The following is a 24,303-nucleotide window of genomic DNA, read 5'->3' as shown; positions in this document are numbered from 1 at the left end:
TTGCATACATCATATTCCACTACTGCAAAATATATCATGCATCAAAATCAGAATAACCCAAAATATGTCACATCCTATAACTCAATCAACTTTGTTCGGACATGATCTACCACCATGTCTCCTGGTAATTCCAAAATGCACTGTCATCTTTCACATAACACTCACCCCACAGACATGTGAATATACCACAATTTTGATCGATTCCCTGCTCACGGCTAATCTTAAATATCACATCACCACTTCCGACATCGCAACCCACCATATTTAAAAGATATCCAGCCACAAACTTTGCCTATAAAAATAATTAAATTGAATTTCAACAAAATATTTGAAAATACCAAATGAAAATATTCAAAATTATATTTAAATGCCAACTTACAAATATTTTTGCAGCACCCTTGCGAAATGAGCTGGGCATGGAGTCTTTCACCCAAAATATATTCTGACCCGGACATAAAGTCAACAAGAACCAGTGATTCTTGAAGACTATAGGGAAAAGTATATATTTACAACATGTCACGACCTCTTTGTTCAATTCAGAAAGCTTCGTTATTGTACTCTTACGCAACGTTAACATAAATTCACCGAATTCAAATTCCCCAACCCTTTTTTTCTTCAACTGCTCAAGATGGCTTATCACATCAACCTATTAAAATCATTCATGAATAATAATATTATTATCAACAGAGTAGTTGAAGAAAATATATCAAATCTTTCTAATATTATATACCTGCACCAACGGAGACATACAATAGATTTTGTGACTATTTGCACATTCAGTGGTGGTCAATATATTGAAATACGCGTGTATTACATCTTGTCTTATGGACTCTCCAAATAACAGTTTCATCAAGTCCGTTGCATCCATTACAACATCCTTATCTTGCCAAACTACACCACTACAATTACACGCATATAAGTTAAAGAACAATTAAACTGTAAAAATAACCATAGAAAGTTATTGAACAATAAAAAATTTACCCCAATCTATCTCCAAAAAGATACGTATCTATGATATCCTTACAATCCTCCGAGATCTCAGTACAGCCACAATAATCAACTCTGCCACGATAAACCTTAATCGAATCCTCTAATGCACTTTCGGCAATGCCTAAAATAATTGAACTTATATTGTCCTGCAACAAAAAATGTATCACAATTTAAAACTTAATGTAATAGTTAAAAAGTATAATGTCATTATAAATTTACCACATTCACAAATTGATCGACTTCAATGATATCAGAATTCAATGCATTTTTCTTCTGCCGCTTCATAGTGCTACTAGGAGGTGTCATTAACATTGAATCTGTTCTCTTTCGCATTTCATCACATCTGGTCATAACTCTTTTCGCAACAGGTGAACAAGGAATTCCACTCGATGAATCGCTATCATCTTCTTCACTGTCATTTCTCACTTTGTCCACATCTGAAACCTCAAATTTCGCAGCATCAGCATGCAAATTTATGTACTCGAAGTAATCTTCCTTCTCAAATTTTCCATTAACATCCACATTCTCATCTCCGATATTTAAATTTTTATCCTCACATACATTCATACCACCATCGTCAGATTTTTTATTCAATTCAACCTTGTCACCTCTATTATCATCATTTTCATAAATTTTCACATTCTCCTTTTTCAACCTTGCTGCTATTTCCATGTTTCTTTTTCAAACATTCCAACTCATTCTCTAATCTTCTCATATGCAACATCACTTCAGCATCATTATTACACGTTCTAACCTGACAAAAAATATTTCAATTTAATAAAATTTATGGTTGCTCAACATTTTATAACTTAGATATTTATTAGATTTTTTTAAGTACCGGATCAACACAATCCATGGTATCAAGAACAAGTTTCTTCTCCTGAAAAAATGGTTTTATCCACACAATCTTATCACAAATAGAATCTTTGTCAGTTTCAATTTAAATTATATATAAGATAAAAATAAAAAATTTATTTTAACGAGTAAGAACCTTCCTAGAAGTTATCGATTGCAGGAACAATTCAGCTGCTTTCGATTGCAAAGGGATCTTGCTATATTACCATTTGAACATCCTTGGAAAATAACGTATGCAACGGGCTTTGCCAAGCATAGGCACATGTTCATAAACCCAAGCCTACAAAATTCAAAACATTATTGTATATTAACAAAAATAACCATTAGTTAAAATTAAATATGTCTTACCATCAAACCAACAAGACATCCATCGACATATTTTTTGTTGGCCTTATTCATCTTCTTCGAGAAACCCAAATGATCTAAAATATCATCCAACAAGAATCTATATGCAACATCACCCCAAGAATATTCGAAAAATGTATCCAGATCATCCAAATAAGACCAAATATATTGTGGTGTACATAAGTTACTCACTGGAAACACCACACAATTAAACACAAACAAAATAAAAAACCTGACAAAGTCATCTACATCTTGATCAGACTCCTTATCAGCTAAATCAATAAGTTTTGTGGATATAGCATCTCTGTCGGCAATTGATCGTTTTCCTTGGAAATAACGATCCAAGAAATCTGATCCCAAATTCATATCCATGTCCACAGGTTGCCCTACTTGAGGCAAGCCTAAAACAATTGAGAACTCGGCAGCAGTGAAGGGCATATTCATATCGGGTCCAAAACAGAATGACACATTTTCTGCATCAAATCTTTGTATGATGTAATCAACTCGTGTACTGAATATTGCCAACTTTGGCATCTCCAACCATTCCACAAGCGGTGTTTTTGAAATTCTTTGACGTTGTCTATTACCTAACTTAGGCAACAGAATTTTCATCACATCTCTAAAAATAGTTGTAGAACATCGTGAAAATGATATTTTACAACTATTTCGACGTCCCTTAATTCCATCATCAATCTTTTCCTTTTTCCGTGGCATTTCTGAATTGTAAATGTAACATATCATACATTAATCTATGATTTACAAAATAACATAAATAAAAAGGAATCACAATACGAAACTGGAGCATTTTAACTTTTTAAAGTCATAACTGTAATTCATGCTCACTCATGAACAAATGTAATTAAATATATTATACTCATACTCAAAATCATGTTCAATCGAATATACTAACCAACTGAAACCTTTCTTATAATCCAACGATACGTGAGCAATCGGAAAAAATAATTATGATTGAATCACTATATCACAAAATTTGAGCTCCACCTTGACACAATTGAGTATTCACCAAATGGTCAATGCTTCGTTGTTAACCATGAAACATGAAGAGAAAAAAAACTTCACAAAAAGCTAGCTATAGTTTATGGGCTCGCTAGGTTCCAATTCCGAAACCCTAGAATTTGGGCATTCGTTCGAGAAAAAAATTATATCATCCAAAAAATGAAACAAAAATGAAACATAACACTAATAAACACAATGTATCACAAAAATTACCAGAAATTACACAATGCCTTGGAATTTCAATATTCCGAAACCCTAGAATTTGGGCATTCGTTCGAAAAAAATTATATCATCCAAAAAATGAAACATTACACACTAATAAACACAATGTATCACAAAAATTACCAAAAATTACACAATGCCTTGGAATTTCAATACACTAGAATTCGGGCATTTGTTCGAAAAAAATTAAATCATCTAAAACTTAAACAAAAATGAAACACTATACACTAATAAACACAGTGTATCACAAAAATTATCGAAAACAGATGCCTTGGAATTTCAATATCCAAATCACCAAAAGAAGAGAAAATAGGTTTTGTTACATCTCGATAATATTGGATAATGATTATCTTACTAACCTTCGTTGCGCTAGCTACAAGAGCGATGATGCTACACTTCTAGGGCCTGAATTCTTTTCTTCTCCGTTGAAAAGATGCTCAGAAAAATCGAGCTAAGAAAGATGATTCTACTGAGTGATGTTGCCGCTGAAACTTTAAAAGGGAGGAATAAATGTTGCGGTATTCTTGTGGATTTAAATAATTCTCAAGGGCAATACGGTATTATCTCATCAAAAGGGAGTTAAAACAAAGAATTAAAATTTATTGGGGACTGATTCCGGTAGAAGTCTGACACAGGGACTGTCCTCAAATTGAAAAGTAGGTGTGGGGATTTATTCCCAATTTCCCGAATTATAATATATATCATGACTTTTCTTCGGTCAATGAATTTCTTTCTTTCTTTTGACTGAATTATTCAGCCAAATATTTATTTAGAGTGTAGAGGAATGAAATGGAGGAGGGGGCAACCCCTAGGGTAGATGAGCCTTAGGCTGGTAAGCTTGACTTTATCTTATGGGTTGTTTTTGAACTGTGAACTCTGAAGGAGATGCGCGTGAACTACACACTCGTGATCCCCTACAAAGTGTTTGTGGTCCCCTATCTTTTCTTTTATAAATATGGGCTTGCTCTCTTCATTTGCGACTCATTCACTCTCATTTTTTGACTGGCGCCCAAACTCTTTTTTTTCTTATTCGTTCACGTATCTGACTTGAGCATCGTAGTGGCTACGCCGAGACACCCTCCCGGCCCACTCTAACATTATTTGCTTGATTTCAGGTTCATCTCCGGACTTGAAGCTTTGTGCTTGAATTGGATTCAATCCATCAAATTTTAGGGAGTATCATATAATATATATATATATATATATATATATATATGTGTGTGTGTGTATCAGTGTATCGGCATATGCGTTATGTGCTTATAGAGTTTTTTTATAATAAATTTGATTTATTTTCATATAATTAAGGATAATATCATAATTACAAAAATAATGAATGGTCATACTTTCACTTGAAATGCTCATATTTATATAAGTATCATCATACAATAATTTTAAAAATGATTGAGGAATTAAACTGTAATTTTAAATATTGAAATAAAAAATTAAAGAAAATAATAAAGTGCAATAATAATCGACAAAAACTAATTAACAAATCTATATATTCGTGTATTTAGATACACTTAATTAATAATAAAAATTTAAATTATTCTATCAGACACCTACTCAAATCCAAATTATCTCATCCAAAGTCCAAACGCAAGTCTATATATAAAATACATTTCGTTTTTATTATATAAAAATTCATATATTTTACACCCAATTATATAATCAATTAGTTCGATTTCATTTTTTTGAGTCGTACTACTACGTGAGATAGATTTTCAAAAATCAAAGTATAGATTGAAATAATAATTTGCTTCAAGTTGGGATTTATTGTGCACTTTGCAAATCGATAAAAACAATTATTATATTATATATATGCTATAGATGGAGAAAAAAGAGTCAATTATGAATAAATCCCCAAACCCAAACCTTTCTTTCTCCCAACTCCCTCCCTTAAAGATTCTTTCTTTGCACTCCCTAAGGACCACAAAACTTGATTATTTTAATATTTAATTCTTGTACTCAATATGGGTTGTTTTGTGCTTAGATCTGAAGGTTTTATACTTATATTTAAAGATTTCTGTGCTTATATCTCATGTTTTAATGCTTATTTTGGAACAAAGAATTATGTGCAAAAAATGGTATCAGAGCTTTAGGTTAAATATTCAGACTTAATATTATTCGTTAACTCATATTTTTCTTTGTTGAGGAGAAGATTTTTTTACAAAAGATGACTTCAAACGAAGGTTTGAATCAAGAGGATTTTATTTATATGAAATCCTATAAACAAGTTAATCTGTTCACAATAGATTACTTACGACAGAAAGATGATTTCTAACTCTCAATTTTTAGAAATTACCCCAGATTCCTCTAAACTCTCCGGAAATCTTAGAAAAATTCAAAAGACGGTACAATATTACAGCAATCAGCTGTATGAAATAGCTCGGCAGATTGAAGGAATCTTTAAGAAACAAGAAGAAATTCTTGTAACCCTAAAGGATCTTCAAACTAAAATCACAAATCTAGAACAAACTTCAGGTTCTAGAAAAGGAAATACAGGAGGAAGGTTACCACTCTCGTTTGGTACCGAACCGTTGTTACATCAGAAAGGTAAAACCAAAATGGTTCAAAAACCTTTAACTGATGATGAAAGGATGATTAATCTTATAAAAGCAGTATCAAAGAAAAACACTATCTGATGACTACTTTAGAGAGATTAAATCTCGAAGATCTAAAAGATCTCGCGGATTTTTTTGCGAATCTCAAAGTAGTAGATCTAAAAATGAACTCCCTTGATGGTGAACAACCCATAGGGAATCCCCCAAGATATGCGGTTAAAACAGAAGAACCACATAGTGAGTTTCAGGTTGGAGAAAATTCACATCCAGCAGGAACCAGATCAAGAAGGAGTAAAATCCCACTCCATCAAACTCCTTACGGATTGCAACTGCTGGACATGTGGAGCAAGAGGACATATATCTACAAATTGTCCAGAAAACGAGAAAAAAAGAGTTAAACTCTTTGAAGCAACACCAGATATGGATGATGCGGTCTTCTTTCAAGATCTAGTCCAAGTATATCAATTTGAGGATATCCTCTCAGATGAAAGCATATACGAAGAAGAGATATTGTTTAGTCAAGAAGATTCTGATGATGGATCAGAATCAGAATCAGAATAAAGAAGAAGTGTTTCGGCATGAAACACATGAAAGTTTGGCTGGATTCTTTAGCCAAACTACGATATCTCATAATATGGTCCAAAAGATTATGAGAAAAAATCCAACGTTACAAAAGTACTAGGGATTTTCGGCAGGACAAGTAGAAAGAGTCTTAGGCAACCTAGGGCTTAGACAAAGAAGACATAATTTGATTTACAAAGTATCCAGAAGGGAAATGACAATCCCCATGGAGTTAACAAGTAATCAAATAGAGATGCAGTTACTTTCTTTTGAAGAAATAAGAGAGGAATTGCAAAAGTTGAAAGGTGAGGTAGCAAGGACGATGTCTTGGATTCATATTGGAGCAATCCAAATAATGATCAAGGCAACTTTTAAAGAAAGAATAGATTCACTCATAGATATCGTAGTATGCGATAAAAGAATGGGGAATATTCAAGATGTTGTCCTGGGTACTATATCAGGAAATCTTTGTGCAGGAAAAATTGTAGGAGTTATCTATCCAAAAATAGCCTACAATTTAGCTGACAGAGACTTTAGTCGAGCCTTGACGTTGCATCAAAACTTCAAGGAAAAGAGACTAATGAAGGAAGGTAATAGACCATATTCTATTACATATCAAATTTCATATGCTCTTTCTAATACTCATCATTCTGAATTATTTATTAGAAATGAGTTCATTGAAATTCCAGAGATCTTTGGGAAAGTTGCTCATGCAATATACCCAGAAAGAATCGAGTTTCCTTTAATTCAGGAAATAGACATTCAAATCCAAGACAGACCGGTTCTATACAGAGACCTTAAAATAGAACCTCGAAGGTTATCTTTTCAAGGAAACCGAATGACAAGTAGGAGATGGGACAAATCTCCTATTCAAGAAATTCCACCAGAAGAAAAAGAGTTTTCTATAATAGGAAAACTTAGATCTCCAGAAGGATGGAAAGAAGTGAAAATAATATTCGATATTACAAGTCATCGGAACCAGTTCCCTTGTAACTCGATTTACTATTTGGAACAACATGAAAAAGGAACTTACCAAGGATTGATAAATATTGGAGAATTGGAAGTTCAAATATGTGGAATTCCAGGAAAAGAAGTGGATCATCTCATTCTTGGCCTAGAGTTTCTGGAGGACCATATACCATGGAAACGCCTTGAAAAAGGAATAGAGTTCATGGCAAAAGAAAAGACTTGGAGGATTCAATAAGAATTCTACGAAATGGAAAACCAAGAGAATTGGATAAGGGACAATCCCTTAATCAGATTCGAGAACTCTGTTTACAAACAGAGGAAGAAGCAGCTGTTGAAATTAGTAAGTCATGAACATGATTTACTAGATCGCATTGAAGAGGTAGAAAGGAGTAACCATACTCTACCTTCTGAAGCCTTAGGAAGACTAAAGGTGAATAGTCTTAATCGGATTACTGAGTTACAACACAGTCTGTTAAAAATGGTAGGGCCATTTAGTAATCCCTTTAAAAAATGACAACAAGTCCTTTCTCCATATACATTCCGATAGGGATGTTGTATGAACAATATAAGGCTGAATACTTTGCAGCTTATATTGATTCAGGAGCAGGAATTTGTACAGTAAAAAGAGGAGTCTTCCCTAAAAAATGTGAAGAAGATTTGCCAAAAATTGCTGGACGAGATTTCTCTCGAAGAATTTTAATTCTTTGCAAAGGAATAAAACAAGCAGAGATCCTTATAGGAGAAGCAGGTCAGACACCTTGGTACAAGGTAAAGACACCACCAATCTATTTTCATGATACAGGAGCTGATATTCTATTAGGAAATAACTTCTTACAAATGTTTAAGAAGTACACACAAGACAATGAGTCAAGAAGACTTATGTTCACTACAATTTGTGATCATAAAATTATCGTTCAAAGACTCAAAGTTGCTTTTTATCGACAATTGCCGATAATATTTCGCAGCCAGCGTGGTGATAAGGGACAACTTTTTCACCCAAAAATGAAAGATCCAAGAAGGTTTGGAGAAACCATGTTGAAAATAAGAACAGAAAAAGAACTCCAAACAGAGGATATGGAGCTTCTCAAGGTAACTCTAAATCATAGAGATATAGAGTTAGAAAATAAGGTATCCCTTGAAGATGTCAAAAAGAGGCTCAAAGAAAGTTATAATGAGCATCCTTTGGCATGGTGGGATAGAAATCAACTCAAAGACAGTCTTACTCTAAAGGAAGGCAAAGAGTATGAATTCGTCAGATATAAGCCTATCCCGATGAACATAACAGATCAAAGGGATATGAGAATGATTATCAAGGAACATTTGGACCTTGGTCTAATCAAAGAAGGAGTTTCACCATATAGTAGCCCAGGTTTTCTGGTCATAAATCATGGTGAAATAAAAAGAGGGAAACCCAGGTTAGTTATTAACTACCAAGGTATTAATAAAATCCTGGAGTTTGACGGGTACTTCATACCTAGTAGAGAATATCTAATTAGCTGTGTACGAAATGCTAGAGTGTTCTCAAAATTTGATTGTAAGTCTGGATTCTACCAGATAAGAATGGAAGAAGGCAGTAAGAAATTCACAGCCTTTTCTACTCCACAAGGACACTATATTTGGGAAGTTGTGCCTATGGGATTGGCTAATGCACCCCAGATATTTCAAAGAAAGATGGATAACTTTTTTAAAGATTATTTCAACTTTATGTTTGTTTATATTGATGATATTCTTATAGCATCAAAAAATATAGACGAACACGTTAAACACTTAGAGATTTTCTCTAAAATTTGTAAACAAGAAGGACTGGTGTTATCTGAAAAGAAAGCAGTCATAGCAACAAGGAAAATTGAATTCCTCGGTATTGAGATTGATGAAACTGGAATAATTCTACAACCCCATATTGTGAAAAAGGTAAAGAATTTTCCAGATAAACTCAAAGATGTAAAACAACTCCAGAGTTTTCTTGGAGTAGTTAATTTTGCAGGGATGTTCATTAACAATCTAGCAATGTACAGAAAGGTGTTCAGTCCTTTGTTAAAAAAGGATGCTAGGTTTATATGGACCGATGACCATACTAAAGGGGTAAACCAATTAAAAGAGATATGTAAGAATCTCCCAAAAATGGCTATACCCATAGATGAAGATGATCTGGTATTATTTACGGATGCAAGTGACGATTGGTGGGCGACAGTCCTTACCAAAATCACTCCAGATGGGGAAATACCATGCAGATACTGTAGCGGTCTTTTTTCAGAATCTGAGGCCATTAGATGACATATCAACGAGAAGGAATTTTATGCGGTTAAAAGGGCTTTTGAAAAATGGCCATTATTTTTACTTGCTAAAAAATTCACTCTGAAGGTTGATAACACCCAGGTAAAAGCTTTCCTAAAGAATAAGATTGAATCTAAACCTGAGAAAGCTAGGTTATTAAGATGGCAAGCATTATGTCAAAATTATATTTTTGATATTGTTATTATTAAATCTCATGAAAATATTCTTGCAGATTTTTTAACAAGAGATGGAAGGCAGTGACGTGGATTCCATCCTGAAAATGCAGAGGCATCTCAGGGAACACCTTGGGTTGCTTTAAAACGGTTCAACCAGTTAGCCATTAATGCTGAAATGGCCGGCAGGTTACAACAAGTTGATCGGATCAAAGTATCTAATCGAATTACAGGATGTATGCAAGCTCAAACACAACTATGGGCTGCTATTCAAGGGCCAATTGTGAAGGCTATAGAGAAACCATTGGTTTCTCATAAACAAGATATACTAAAACCATTGGTTTTACAAGAACAAGAAATACAACCACCGGTTGTGAAACAAGATGTTGAGGAATCTAAAAATCAAGAAACAAGAGCTAATCTATCATCAGCCTTTGATGATCTGGATGAAGCAACAATTGATGAAGATAACTCATCAAGTCAACCCTCCGCCTCTGGGGCAAAAGAGGAAGAGATCAATCTTAGGCCCAACACTGACAAGGGCAAATCTAAGATTGATACTAATCCATCTATTATTTCTCCATTCCAGGTTTATCAACAGAAGTGGGAGAAATTGAATACAAGGAATGAAATCAACCCGAATACTTGCAGGGTTGATATTGCAGGAATATATCCAAGGGTTTGGCTAAAAAACAATGTCAATCCTAAAGATGTAAAACTCTGGTATGAATTTGGGGCTTTGGCCTCAGTTTATACAACGTCACCAAGCTTTCTGGAGATATCACAGTTACCAAAATGGATTCAGGAAGCAGTCCAAGAAACATGGGCAAATAATGATCATTTGTCCAGAGGAGATGTGCTTGAGTTATATTTTTTCAGTGCAGCTCCAGAACCAACAATGAAAGGATCACACGAACCCTTTCATTTTATCAAGCTGAGGAGACCTGATATAAACAGTCATAAATTTATCAAGGATCCTAAAACTGAAGAAATACCCTTGGTGTCCACTTTCGGGGAAAATGAGATCTCAACCAGAAGGGCATGGGGTATTTGGGTCTGTCTTACTGAGATGGACAAAGTCAAGTTTCTATTCAAATTTTATCAGAATTCTGTGAACGGATCGTTCCTGTTGAACACAATGACAGAAAAAACTACAGCATTTGCGGAAGAACTCTTCGAAAAGAAGAGAAATCTTTTGTGGAACAACAAGCTGCCGGGGAGTAAAGAAACTCGCCGAAAATTTTGTAACATGGCTCATATTGGACGATGGTCAGAGAATATCTGCCCAAAATGCCTAAATCAGAAGGAGCCAGAATTTGAAAAAACCTTTAGACCCCGAACGGATCGAAAGGATTTTTCCGAGACAAGCAAAGGTGGACAAGGACAACCAAAGATGCGTTTTCACAGGGGTCTACTTCAAAAGCAAAAGATGTCCCGACAACAATAAAACAGGCATGTGAGGAGAATAAAGCCAAAAGAAAGTGGCAGACATGTGATTCCTCCACTAGTAAAAGATGCCATTATAAAGAAATAAAAGACAGCTGTAAGATTTCCTGAAGTTTCTCGGTGAAACGAGTGGAACTACAGCTATAAATACAGGCATTTGAGGAAGCTGAAGACATCGATCATTTCCTTCAGTTTTCTTACGAATAAAATTGTTGTAATATTTCTCTTTCTATTGTAATAAGTTTTCGTTTATGTATTTCAAGAACAAGGCTACTATGAGTAGCTAAACAAGTTGTCTTCTCCTCTTCAAAGGAGTTGATTTATGTAATATTATGTCTGAATAATTTTTCTAAAGTCTCTTGTTCTTTCATGTTCATATTTTATAATTAAATTTATATACCATACGCCTTAAGGTAGAAAACGAATTAAGGCTGTGCTGGGTGTCGTTGAAGGAGCTTGTGCAGAAACCATCTGTTGCGACTGCGTGGTTGGAGTGTGAGGAGCACTTCGTAAAACTCGGCAGGTATGACCCGACGACATTATGGTCAAAGAGGTATTTAAATTTGATTCACTTTACGGAAGCATGTTGGACCCTAATCTAAAGTATATAGGCTGGAAACCTACATGTTGGACCCTAATCTAAAGTATATAGGCTGGAAACCTTGCGCAACCAATAGTTCTTCACGACATGAACTGGTTCGATAGGTAAAACAACGCCAAAGTACAAAAGATTAGTTGAATACTTGTTTAATCAAAATTGGGGACCACTAGGAAATGCAAACTAAAAAATTTGAATGTAGTGAGTTAGGAGAAATTTATGTTTAGGTTTAGGGATTTTAAAATAATTACCCCGAGAAAAAACTGGTTACGGTATTTTTTTTGTGTTAATATTATATTTCACAGGTAGACCGACACGTGTCCGTGTGGGTTTGATCCGCAAAACCCTCGCCTCGCCCAAAATCCCTTAAACACGCACACACTCACTGCGCCAACCCCTTTTCACTTTTTCTTTCAGCTACATGTCAAGAGATCTCCCCTGCTTCTCTTGAATCAGATCTTCCAGATGATCTGCTGGGAATTTCTGGTGAGGAAATGTTGGATCTTTTTTGTGCTCACTCACTCTCGTTCCCTTATCTGTTTGCGTAAGCGCAAAAAATAGCTGGTTTTGCAATATAATATTACGTTAGAGTTGGTTCTAGTGTATTCTGAGCTCCACCCATTTTAATATTCCTAAAACTACGGGCAGGGTTCGTTTTGTTTTATGTTTTTGCGAGTAATTTCTAGATCGTTTTTTTATGTGTAAATAAATAGATAAATTTGGGGTTTTTTTCTGCCAGAAGCTAAGATTCAGTTTTTTTCTATTGTTGGGGAAATTTTGAGTGTGTTTGAGCGAAGCAGTTGTTCTTATAAAGAAACTAAAAGTGGCGAAGATGAGTTTAAGTGCTGCGGAAGATGATTCTGCATCGGAAATCCATCTTCCCGCTGATATAGATTGGGAGATGCTTGATAAATCCAAGTTTTTCTTCCTTGGGGCTGCTCTATTTTCAGGTGTTTCGGGCACTCTTTATCCCATCGTTATGTTGAAAACACGGCAGCAAGTGATGTTGAATGAGATGTCTTGTTTCAAAATGGCGGGTTCCATCATGAGGACCGAGGGGTTCAGGGGATTCTACCGGGGTTTTGGGACTTCTATAATGGGAACTATCCCTGCCCGAGCCCTGTATATGGGTGCACTTGAAGTGACTAAGAGTAATGTTGGGTACATAGCAAGCGGTCAAATGGGATTTTCTGAGGCCTCGGCTTCGGCTATTGCTAATGCTGCTGCTGGCCTAACAGCTGCAATGGCTGCACAATTAGTTTGGACACCAGTTGATGTTGTGAGCCAGAGACTAATGGTTCAAGGAGCTGGTTGTAATACAAGTTCCTGTATGGTGGGATTGAAAAAATACAGCGGTGGGATTGATGCGTTTAGTAAGATCATACATCTGGATGGAGCAAGGGGGTTATATAGGGGATTTGGGATTTCTATATTGACTTATGCGCCCTCCAATGCAGTGTGGTGGGCGTCCTACTCTATAGCACATAGGATGATCTGGAGTGGTGTAGGTTGTTATTTCTGTAAGAAAGATGAGAATGGCAATGGTGGAAGTGGTTATAGGCCGGATGGAAAAACTGTAGTGGCAGTTCAGGGCCTGAGTGCTGCAATGGCAAGTGGAGTATCGGCATTGGTGACAATGCCCCTCGATACAATCAAGACACGGTTGCAGGTTTTGGATAGTGAAGAAAGTGTGCGTGGTAGGTCACCGACAATTTTACAAACCGTGAAGAACTTAGTGAGGGAAGGTGGATTAGCTGCTTGTTACAGAGGGTTGGGACCTAGATGGGCATCGATGTCAATGTCTGCCACGACCATGATCACAACATATGAGTTTCTTAAGCGGCTTTCGACCAAAACTCAAGAGAACTTTGCTTAGTGAGGTTTAAGTGCAATGAATCTTTGGGAGAGGAAGAGAAAGAAAGGGGTAAAGAAATGTTTTGTGTATTTTCGACCCCTGGTTTTAGTTACCTTTATCATTTGCTGCCTAATAGCATCTCCAATGTAAATTCTGTAAAAAATGTAGAAATGCATGGTGATTTCTTTCTGCCTCGTATTATCACACACATTCTGGTATCGTCCGGATTTATAATAAATTTGTTCTCATGGTTAAAAAATTTTATGTTTTCAAACTCAGGGTTTTAGACCTTGACATGTTTTACTCCCACTTTATGACACTCGTTTTGTAAGTGGATCGTAGAAAATAAATCCATTACCAAGATATTTCATGAATACTATTATTACATCATTGAGTGGGATTTATGGTGTCACACACACACACCGGTCATTTCTGTGCCGGCCGAACATGGATTTTCTGAAATACCTCATTCTTGTTTTGGGTTTCATGCAGTCTTTATAATGTTTGTATTACAATTGGTGAACTGAAGTTTGATAGAATGACAAATAAGAAATGTAGAATAATTCGTAAAACCTCGGAACTTTGAAGGACATGAGGTAATTAATAGTATAATTTTTATTCGGTTACCATGCAAACCGAAAATGATTTGAATTTGTAATCAGAAATTCTTATTTAAAATGTAAAGTGTATAAGATATAAGTAGGTGAACTTAAAAGATGAAAATAAAATGGTTTGATATTATGTACGTATGAATTTGCTAATAGGCAAGAATCTGAGTGTCATTTTTGCAAGGGGCCACCGGATGACTGGACACATTTGAGTTGGTTGCAGCGTCACATGTCTCTTAAGGGACTCGGGGAGTCGAACCTCCCTTCAATAAACAACTCTTCCAACAAGGAAGAGTGCATTTTATGGTCAAGGCCTAAATCAGTGGTGAGAGAGCCACTTTTCTTTATTTTTTTTCTTTCCTCAATCAATCATTGTTATATCTTTGAGCCCATATGTGTCACGGAAGTTATTCGGATTTTATAATCGATTCGTCAAAATTCAATGCGCCTAATTCATCCTAGATGTATAACTTATGAAGTTCGACTGAAGCCCAACAAAGTTGAGCTAGGGGCCGGCCATCACTTTTCTCGTACACCTAATACAACATTAAACTATCGAAGGGATTAGTTTTGTTGATTGTGCACTTCAACTAAGCCAGTAAAATTCAGTTTGGGAACCAAGATTAGAGAGATTGTATTGAGCATGTAAGACACATGTCAAGGGTGTATTTACACTAATCGAATCCAAAGAAGTTGTTTATTCCACATAAAATAAAAAATGTAGCAAAAGGTGACGAATGTGTTAAAAGTATGAGTGAGGAGGGCGGAGAGTTGCAGCCCCAAGTTCCCCTGGGGTTCGATTAGGCCACGACATAAGATGAAGCTGAATGGTTTCAGCGTTTTCCATCGCCAAAACTAATGTTTGCTTGATTTCGGCATTGTCACAGCAGTGTATAAAGCCCTCCAAATCCACAGTTGAAGGCATCAAACTCTTCCCTTGTAGCCTTGAAATCACGAGCAACTGATTTGCGCTGTTGCCTTGTTCAACTAAGTTTCCTATGCCTGCTCGTTCTGCTGCTGTCCCATTTGTTATGGAGGAAATGAAGATGAATCCCTGTTATACATACATTTTGTTTTGTTAATCACATTCAAATAATAAACAACATTTAACGAGGTTCAAAATGTGTCAACCTCCTCCGTTCGTTTCATGTCCATTCCGAATCGGGTTTCTCCAGGTTCTGGGATTAGTACAAGTGAAACCTCTGATACACCAGGGAGAAACCAGAGTCGGATGCCTTGCACTATGTTTACTGTGGTATTGAGGATTTGTTGTCTGCCGCGACTCAACTCCTTGTCTTTCACCTGATTGTTCTCCTTTAAAAATTAAGGAGTTGTTTAATCAAATTCAGAGCCGATAGGAATGTACTGATAATCATACATACCGAAGTGATGATTTGTTCGGTTTGGATGTTGACGAAAACTAGAGGGATCCCTGAAGACACCGCAGCAGAAAACCAGGCCATGGCCCTGACCGTGGATGCTTCGGTTCCGCGTTCACGCCTTAGGGGTGTGAAGAGAATCGAGCTAACGACTGTAGACCTTGGATCAGGCAGATATCTTCCCACCTTGGATTTCCAGTCGTATCTCATCCCCTTGCGGTGAAATCCCTTAAAGTCCAAATTCACCACTCTTCTGCTCATCTCTGTGGCATATATAACAATTCCCTCAACTGCATTATCATTTGGATCTGTACTTAAAAATCTAAAGAAGCAGAAAGAATCTACCTTGGAGTTGGAAACACTTTTCGTAAGTCATGTCCGCAAGAATCGCAATATGTCTTTCATCAGAAGCTGCTCTGACGGTAAACTTCTTGTGTAGCTTCACATCTCGATCCTGAACAACACATGCCTGTAGTTTCAACGTGCTATCTCCCCGTCTCACCCTTAACCACACACATTCTCCCCCACGGTTTATTCTACCAAGAAGAGAGTTCAATTCTGAGCTTATTTTTGGTGCTACGAATGATTCATGAGCACGATCTTCTGCTACGCCTTCGATGATGTCGCCAGGCAATGGCATGGTTTCATCCCATTCTTCTACTGACTCCTGCTTCACTTGTTTTACGCAGACTACTGTAGTCTGCAGAGGGCCCATATTATGGTTTTTTGTCTTGCAAAAGTGAGGCTGATCGGGTTTCTTATGTATTTGAGGTGATAACGGCAATCACTAGGGAGGGATTTTTTATTTGTCGAGGATTGGATAATTGCAAAGATCTTCTTTTATCCGTGTCTGCGTGTGATACTATGCTTTGACGTTCTCTATGTTTTATCTTGGTCTGTCTCCTACGTTCTTGTTACTAGGTTTACAATGTGAAGCAATATATTATTAATTATTAAAACCAACTTGAACGTGGCACTGCTTCTTATATGCTTCTCCATCAAATTTGAAAAACCGATGCTTCCTCCAAATTACTGGTCAAATGATTCTAAAGTTAGTTTCAGTCCATGCATGTGGCTGACAGTGAATTAAGACCTTGTCCATGACACTTTTCTTAATGCAAATTTCCCCGAAAGTGAGTGTGAACATGCTTTGATTCACTAAATATTCATCTCACCCCTCAAAAATTTGATGACAGGTCAGTGATAAAATGAAATAAAACAGGATGGCTTGATAAACGAAAGAGTTCTCACACTGAAAAAAGGGTTAAAAACACTCTAATCTCATTTCTCTTCTGTCCTACCAAAAATGTTGTTTAATAACATCATAATATTTAGCATACAAGAAAAACATCAAGTCAACATATATTGGCAAGACTGTGTTCAAGCTCGTGTATCTGTGTCAAAACATGTGCCCTTTCGCATGAATTATTCGAATTTAGACTCCTTTTTCTTCTCCGATATTTGCCACTCTATACTCTTTATCTGCAACATTTTCCCGAAAAAGATACCACTCACATTGACATGTAAACGAACTGCAAAGTGAATAATTAAGATGAAATGGATCCTGCGAGGCCACCTTGTTTGCGGCAAATATTCTTTAGATATTCATTTCCTTAGGCGTGGCACTAATTGGAAGATAGAAATACCCTGTCAAGTCTTGAAGTTTCATCTTTCCAGTTTTTTCCTTCTGCTCTATATATTATCAGCACGATGATAATGATAATAATGATGTAAAAGGGCAAATTGTGAACAAACTAAAAAATATGAGGTTGTGGACTTGGACAGGTGAAAAAGATTAAGAGAACAGATGAAAACAGAGTCGAGGTTTAAATTTCCAGAGCCAAAGATGCGTGCTGCTTTCGTGGAAATTTTCAACTAACCTGTTTTTATTAAATAGTTAATGTGTTTTTCTTTCAATAATTTATTTATGTGACTTTTCACTTAACTAATTTATTTAAAAAATATATCATGCACTCTTTCAAATATAAAAAAAAAAAATTACTATTAATATTCTCTTAAATATTTTTATCATACTTTCTAATTTATTTTATTCGATTTTATAATTCACATATGAACAAATACATTGAATACTAATAATATAGTATATGAATACTTAAAATAAAAAAGTTTTATAGTGTGCTTTGCATAATGTACATAGCGTATTCAATTTTCTAATTTATTTTATTTGATTTATCTACTAATGTTAAGGATGATATTTGATCTAACTGCGATCGAAAAAAGTTTTTCTCCACACAAATAGTGATTTTGAGATTCATGTTTTATAACTTGAAAATTTATGCATTTATTATCGATAATTTTAAGTTTATATATTATTTAACTATTAATTACTTGATATAATTAGAATTATAATAAAACTAAAAAAACCTTTGCACACTTAATTTCGTATGAAGCTCGCTTAATTTTCTAATGCTTGAAGCTTTCGTGATGTTCATCACAATTCACGTTTTTAGAACCTTGTTTTTAAGTCATTTGTATCAGTATCGTGATAGATTAATATATTTATTGTAATTTATAAATATTATTATCTCTTTAAATTAATATTCGATTTTATGTTTGGTTTGCTATGAGTTTTGACAAAAGGAAGAACGATAAATTCAATTAAGTGATTCACAAATTTTGGGGCAAAAAAAATTATTAAAATAAAGACTGCGTCATACAACAAGAAACTCGTTGTTGCTTGAACAATCACACATTAGAAACGTTAAAACATGTCTCGTTTATTAATAAAGACTCATGTCATTTTTGTGCTATTATTTCTCATCTTTTTTTCCTAATTTAAGTCTTGTCTTTTTCAGCTAAATTCAACATAGATTTGACTAATTTATTTCTTTTAACATATAATATAATTATTAATATGAAATATTGGTTTCGTTGCTTTGGCACGTGTACGCACGTACTTATGCCTAGTATATATATATATATATATATATATATATATATATTATCATGATGATGATCATCTCTCTCCTGATGAATCTCGAGTTTGAAGGTCCGATCGAGTACCTGCAGAAAATAAACAAATTAATGTCTTGTAATCTATGAAGAAAAAGGGACTGAGATGAGTTTTGACTTTTGAATGATCAAAATTCAACCAAGAAGCGCAAGTACTGCATGCCGCCATTGGATTCATCCTCAACAGTTAATAGTGCACCTACCACGGTGTCTCTTTGCTAATAATAATTAATTAATTAATTAATGTATGCACGTGATGACATGGACCTGTCCACGTGGATTCAAGTGACACCCTACTGACAAATTAACGCGACAACTACTGTGCCTTCCAGTCAATCTACATGCATAACCCGTAATGTCGACGTTGGCATTTGGGTACTTAGTCTCATATGCTAGATTTAGTATTCACAAATTAGATTTAACGGTCCGTTTTTTTATGCAGGCAAATATTTATATAAATATCTCACTTGTATTAAATTTGGGCAGTTGGATATCTCATTGGGCACTATCCCAATGGGATAGCATACTAGCATCACACAAATAATTGACACCCCAAACAAACAAAACTGCATGAATTTATATAATTCATCTTCCTTTAATTTCTTCTTCATCAGCTGATCATCTCCAATTAATTAGCCCGTCATCCTATCAACTTTGAACATCTCTTTTACTCCTAGCAGCTCCATCGACCGAGAGCAAAAAAACTAGAGCTAGCTCCACTTTTATGAAATTATTTTACCAATTTATATTTACAAAAATTAAACTATACATGAATATATATGTATTATTTTTTGGTGTTTGTGTGTGCATGCTAATTAAAGATACATGCAGGGATAAAATATCTAATTATTTTGATGTCGATCGGTCGGTATATATATATATATATATATATATATATATATATATATATATATATATATATATATTATATTCATGATCGTTAATTAATAAGACTATACATATGAAATTATGGAAACGAGTATGGGTCCAAATATATATATATAAAAACTTGTCATTGGGATCTGCATCTGTACATACATATTTATATATAATATATATATCACAATCTATACTCTCTTTTATGTTCTCACCAACACATTGTCCCCCTTGTCTTAATTACTGCCAATTTATGTTTCGGAAAATTGATTGTTTTCCCAAAGTAAGTCATCAAATGGCACACATATTGCGTTTATTTGTTATAATAAGTATAGAATTATATTAATAATCTCATCAATCACATATTTACTTGATTTTTGAGAATCCGTATTAACTCATAAAGCTCATCCATATTTATTTAATTTAAACTTTAAATCTTGATGATTTATTACAAATAAATAATGCGATAAATAATCATTTTCAACAAATTATGTTTTCAATTGAAAAAAATTACATTAATATCATTTACTTCTCAAAAAATAATATATGAAAACCTCATTTTTAAAAATTATAAAACATAAATATAAATTTCAAACACTTTAAGATATATTGAATATATTTCATTTGATTTTAATACATGAAAAATCCATTTAAAATTATAAAAAATGAATAAAAATTCTAATAATTTAAGATACGATTAATAAATTTAATTGGATTTTATATGGAAAACTATTTTTTAACTCAATTTATTAATTTTTGTTTTAAAAAATAAATAATATTTATATTCAATATTTTTGGTCAATTAATAATTTACATTTGGATTAATAATAATTTATATTCTTCATTAAAAGTCACAATCTCAATTTTACAAATACAAACTAAAAATAAGATTATATATTATAAGCAAAAAGAAAAATTTGTAACTCGTCACTTAATCATAATATCAATCACAAAATTGATCTATTAAAATAAACATGTGATTATTTATCCATCAGTATTCAACATCCTATAAAATTAATTTAATAGTTTTAGTAGTATTTATCTATATATAATTAATACTACTAAATAAACACAACCATATAATATTGAATAACGTACGGGCTGGCAAGGTAGCTCCGTAACTGAGAGTTTTATTTCATATGTATATATACATATTGCAGGTAGTCGATTAATAAAGAGTAGCGGCCACAGCATGGTCCAAGCATGGATGACAATCGATCCGTTGCCCATATTGATGGAGAAATTAAGATGGCTCGTGTTTTTTCTTGCTGACAACAATATTATTAGCTTCGCCCATACAACTAATCACTTGGGGATTCCCTCTGTGCAAGGGAATCTATATATATATATGTGTGTGTGTGTTTTTAATTTAATTATTTATGTATTTTACTCTTCAGTTAACTCATTTATATAAAAATTATACCATTCACTTTTTCAAATAAAAAATTAAAATTATTATTAATATTTTTAACATCTTTTTTTATCATTCGTTCTAATTTATTTTATTCGATTATATAATATTTCATTTATGAACAAGTACGTGGAATACTAATAATAATAATAATTTTTCAATCTTACAAGATAGTATATGGATACTTAAAATATAAAATTTCATATCATACTTTACTTTTTTAAAATTAATTTATCTATTATCTATTAATCTATTATTATTATTATAGATATATGATAAAAAAACTGTGATGAACTTAATTTTTTTTATTTTTTATAAACTATTTTTTTGTGTTGTCCTTTCATATCGTGTGCATCTAATATATATATATATATATGTAATAGATTTGATTTGATTGTTGAAAAAAGCATGCATGATCCAACTTGTACACTTCACCGACCCCCACGCAGATCCACTCACCCTCACTTCACTCTCTCCCCCACAATATCAGAGTCCATTTGTACTCCTTAAAGAATTCTAGACCGGACATTCATCTTTTCTTTTTTCCCCCTTTCTTTGCATCAAAAGTTTCACTTTGGCGGAGGTTTCTCTGCACAATATCAGGGAATGTTAGTTCTTTGTTAATGGCAAGGTATCTGAATCCTCACTCGAATTTTATACATTTTTGCATTTCCTGTCGTGGGTCGATTCTGTTTTCAGCTTGTGATTTCTGGCTATCTGAAAGATTTGATCTTGATCCGTTCTTTTGGATGTTTTTTCAGTTATTTTGTTCTGTTCTTGATATGTTGTTGTGGTGGTGTCGTTGATTCGGCTGAATTTGATGTGCATAGTTTTTTTCGTGATAGGGGATTGAGCGTTAGTGAAGCTGTTAATATGTAGTGCGCCAAATGTTTGTGATCTTTAACTCTTTATTTCAAATTACAATTTTATTTTGGAGATCTCAATGCTGACATGTTTAACCAACATTCCATTTCTGTACTGTTTCGATTGCGAGTAAACTAGAGATTCAAAGAGTGAGTCTGCATTCTTCCTGTAATGTGATGAATTTCCCTTTGCATGCTATGAAACAATGAATTATAAGTTTTGTCCGTAATTCATATTATTGCATGTGCCGCGGATGCGATTTTTTAGTCTCATTTCGGGGAAGAAAATAACATACATTTGAACTTGGTTGTGATTCTTAAGTTCCCTAAAATGTTCAATCTATCTTGAAATATTGATGCCAATGTTGAGATGTTTAACCAACATCTCATTTCTGTACTGATTTGGGTGCCACTAAACCATAGATGTTATTTGTTAATAGTGAAAAATAGTTTAAATTCATTGCTATTCATATTCCTATCTCCCCTAATGCAATTTGTTCATCTCATTACGGGAAAGAAAATAGTGAACACTTTAACTTGGAATTATGGTCATTAAGTTTTTTAAATTGGACTACTTATCTTTAATTATTGCGCAGGTTATGATCTTGTATGATCTTTTATTCACGGAATTAAAAATTTTTTCTCAAAAAAATTTACGTGGTTGTGGTTTTTAGCTTTGTAGAAAACTCTGTCTAGCAATTGATAATTGATGCAACATTATTGTGTTTGATTGTACCTTATATATGTTGAATAATCATGGAGGAGTGCATGAAATAGTGATAAAGATTCAACCTGATAAAATATATGGTACCCTGTCGATAAATGCAATCCTCAACTATGAATGCTCAATTATTTAAGTATTACGTCTGACTAATTGTTGTGTGCAGGTTTATATTGACGCTAGGGTGTGGACCTCAACATAGTTCCTAATTAATTTTGTTGGCCTTTTGTAAGGTGTTACCTCAAAAATGTGAAGTTTAAGTTGACATTTGACAGTTAAACTCAACAAAATGTTCTTGGTTACTTTTTCCCCCCTTATGTTGGATATATTTTTTTTCTAATTAATCTCAGGATCCTCGTTGCTGGTCAATGATTTTGATTTATGAACTTGTGCAACTTATTATTTGCCTACAGTTCTAGGATTCAACTATTATCCCGATAAATGGAATCAAGAGGCAGAGGCAGCCGGAGTAATTCAGCCGGCATGACACTAAGCACGATGCTCAGCGACAAACGAGGGCCAATTCGACCAGGTGAAGAACAATTTCCTCGGGTCCATTCAAATCGGACCCTCTCAGACATAATCCATGATGAATCTGGTGGTACAACAAACTATTACACTGGAAAGAAGAGCTGGAGGCATTTCAAGGATAAGCTCCGTCGCCGACGGGGTGCAGCCTGGACATCCACATTCTCCACACCTGCGTCGGACATCCCCATCAACAATCGCTCGATGAACCGCCGACCATCTGGTGGATTCCCGTTAGACATGGCTCATCAAGTTGACATCTCAGCCATCCTTGATGTCGACCCAGAATTGATGTCGAGCTTGAGAAACAAGCCAAGTCTCCAGAGAAACACAAGTTGCGCCATGGAGCGAGAAAGCGATAGACTGAAGCACACGCAAGCACTGGGAATGAGGAGGTTACAGAGGGAGGATAATGGTGGCGAAGATGATGACGAGGAGAAATGCAAAAGCGAGGAAGGGGAGAGTGTCAGCGAGGAGGATGAGGAGGAGGGCAATGCAGGAGGGGAACAACCGGTGAGGATGTCTCTAATGTCATTATTGGCCGAGACAGATCGAGAAATGGGGTTGGATGGATCGTCGTACATGTTGGACGAGGACGACGAAGATGAAGACGAGGATGAAGATGGCGACGAGGATGGAGAAGAGTATCATAGTTGTTGTGTATGCATGGTGAGGCATAAAGGAACGGCCTTTGTTCCCTGTGGGCATTCCTTTTGTAGGCTTTGTTCAAAAGAGTTATGGGCTCAAAGAGGGAACTGCCCACTCTGCAACAATTACATCTTAGAGATTCTTGATATCTTCTAAATTTCACATCATTTGTTTTCTTCTCTATGCTTTTTTCCATTTTGGTATTTATTTATTTTTAATAATTTATACATACATTTTCAACTTATGAATAAAATTTTGAATTCTCTTTTATCTCTTTCAATAATTTTATGTGTGGTTTGATTTATTAATCAGGTCTTATATATCTCACGTAAATAATATTCAAGGAACCGGAATGAAATCATCTGGCTAAACCAATATAAGGTATAATCTTGAGCTTGGATCGAGGAATTTGAAGCTACAAATTTCAATT

General features: G+C 34.6%; 3 protein-coding genes across 3 annotated transcripts; 2 read left to right on the top strand and 1 right to left on the bottom strand.

Annotated features, from left to right (window-relative positions):
• Window positions 1-12,367: 12,367 nt before the first annotated feature.
• LOC140870983 (uncharacterized) lies at window positions 12,368-14,103 on the top strand. The gene is made up of 2 exons (XM_073273418.1): window positions 12,368-12,497; window positions 12,794-14,103. The coding sequence occupies exon 2, from the start codon at window positions 12,844-12,846 to the stop codon at window positions 13,885-13,887; it is 1,044 nt and encodes a 347-aa protein (XP_073129519.1). The 5' UTR covers window positions 12,368-12,497; window positions 12,794-12,843; the 3' UTR covers window positions 13,888-14,103.
• Window positions 14,104-15,216: 1,113 nt separating this feature from the next.
• On the bottom strand, window positions 15,217-16,568 carry LOC140870962 (uncharacterized). Its single transcript, XM_073273389.1, has 4 exons — window positions 16,199-16,568; window positions 15,857-16,116; window positions 15,606-15,788; window positions 15,217-15,528 (listed from the first exon to the last, which is right to left on the bottom strand). The coding sequence occupies exons 1-4, from the start codon at window positions 16,566-16,568 to the stop codon at window positions 15,217-15,219; spliced, it is 1,125 nt and encodes a 374-aa protein (XP_073129490.1).
• Window positions 16,569-23,114: 6,546 nt separating this feature from the next.
• LOC140871030 (uncharacterized) lies at window positions 23,115-24,029 on the top strand. The gene has a single exon (XM_073273478.1). It carries the CDS (start codon window positions 23,139-23,141, stop codon window positions 24,027-24,029), a length of 891 nt encoding a protein of 296 aa, XP_073129579.1. The 5' UTR covers window positions 23,115-23,138.
• Window positions 24,030-24,303: the final 274 nt, after the last annotated feature.

This window comes from Henckelia pumila, unplaced genomic scaffold, assembly GCF_033568475.1.
Source record: "Henckelia pumila isolate YLH828 unplaced genomic scaffold, ASM3356847v2 CTG_298:::fragment_3, whole genome shotgun sequence".
Lineage (NCBI taxonomy): Eukaryota > Viridiplantae > Streptophyta > Magnoliopsida > Lamiales > Gesneriaceae > Henckelia > Henckelia pumila.
Note: the sequence above shows the minus strand (reverse complement) of the source record. Positions and strands in the feature narration are given on the sequence as shown.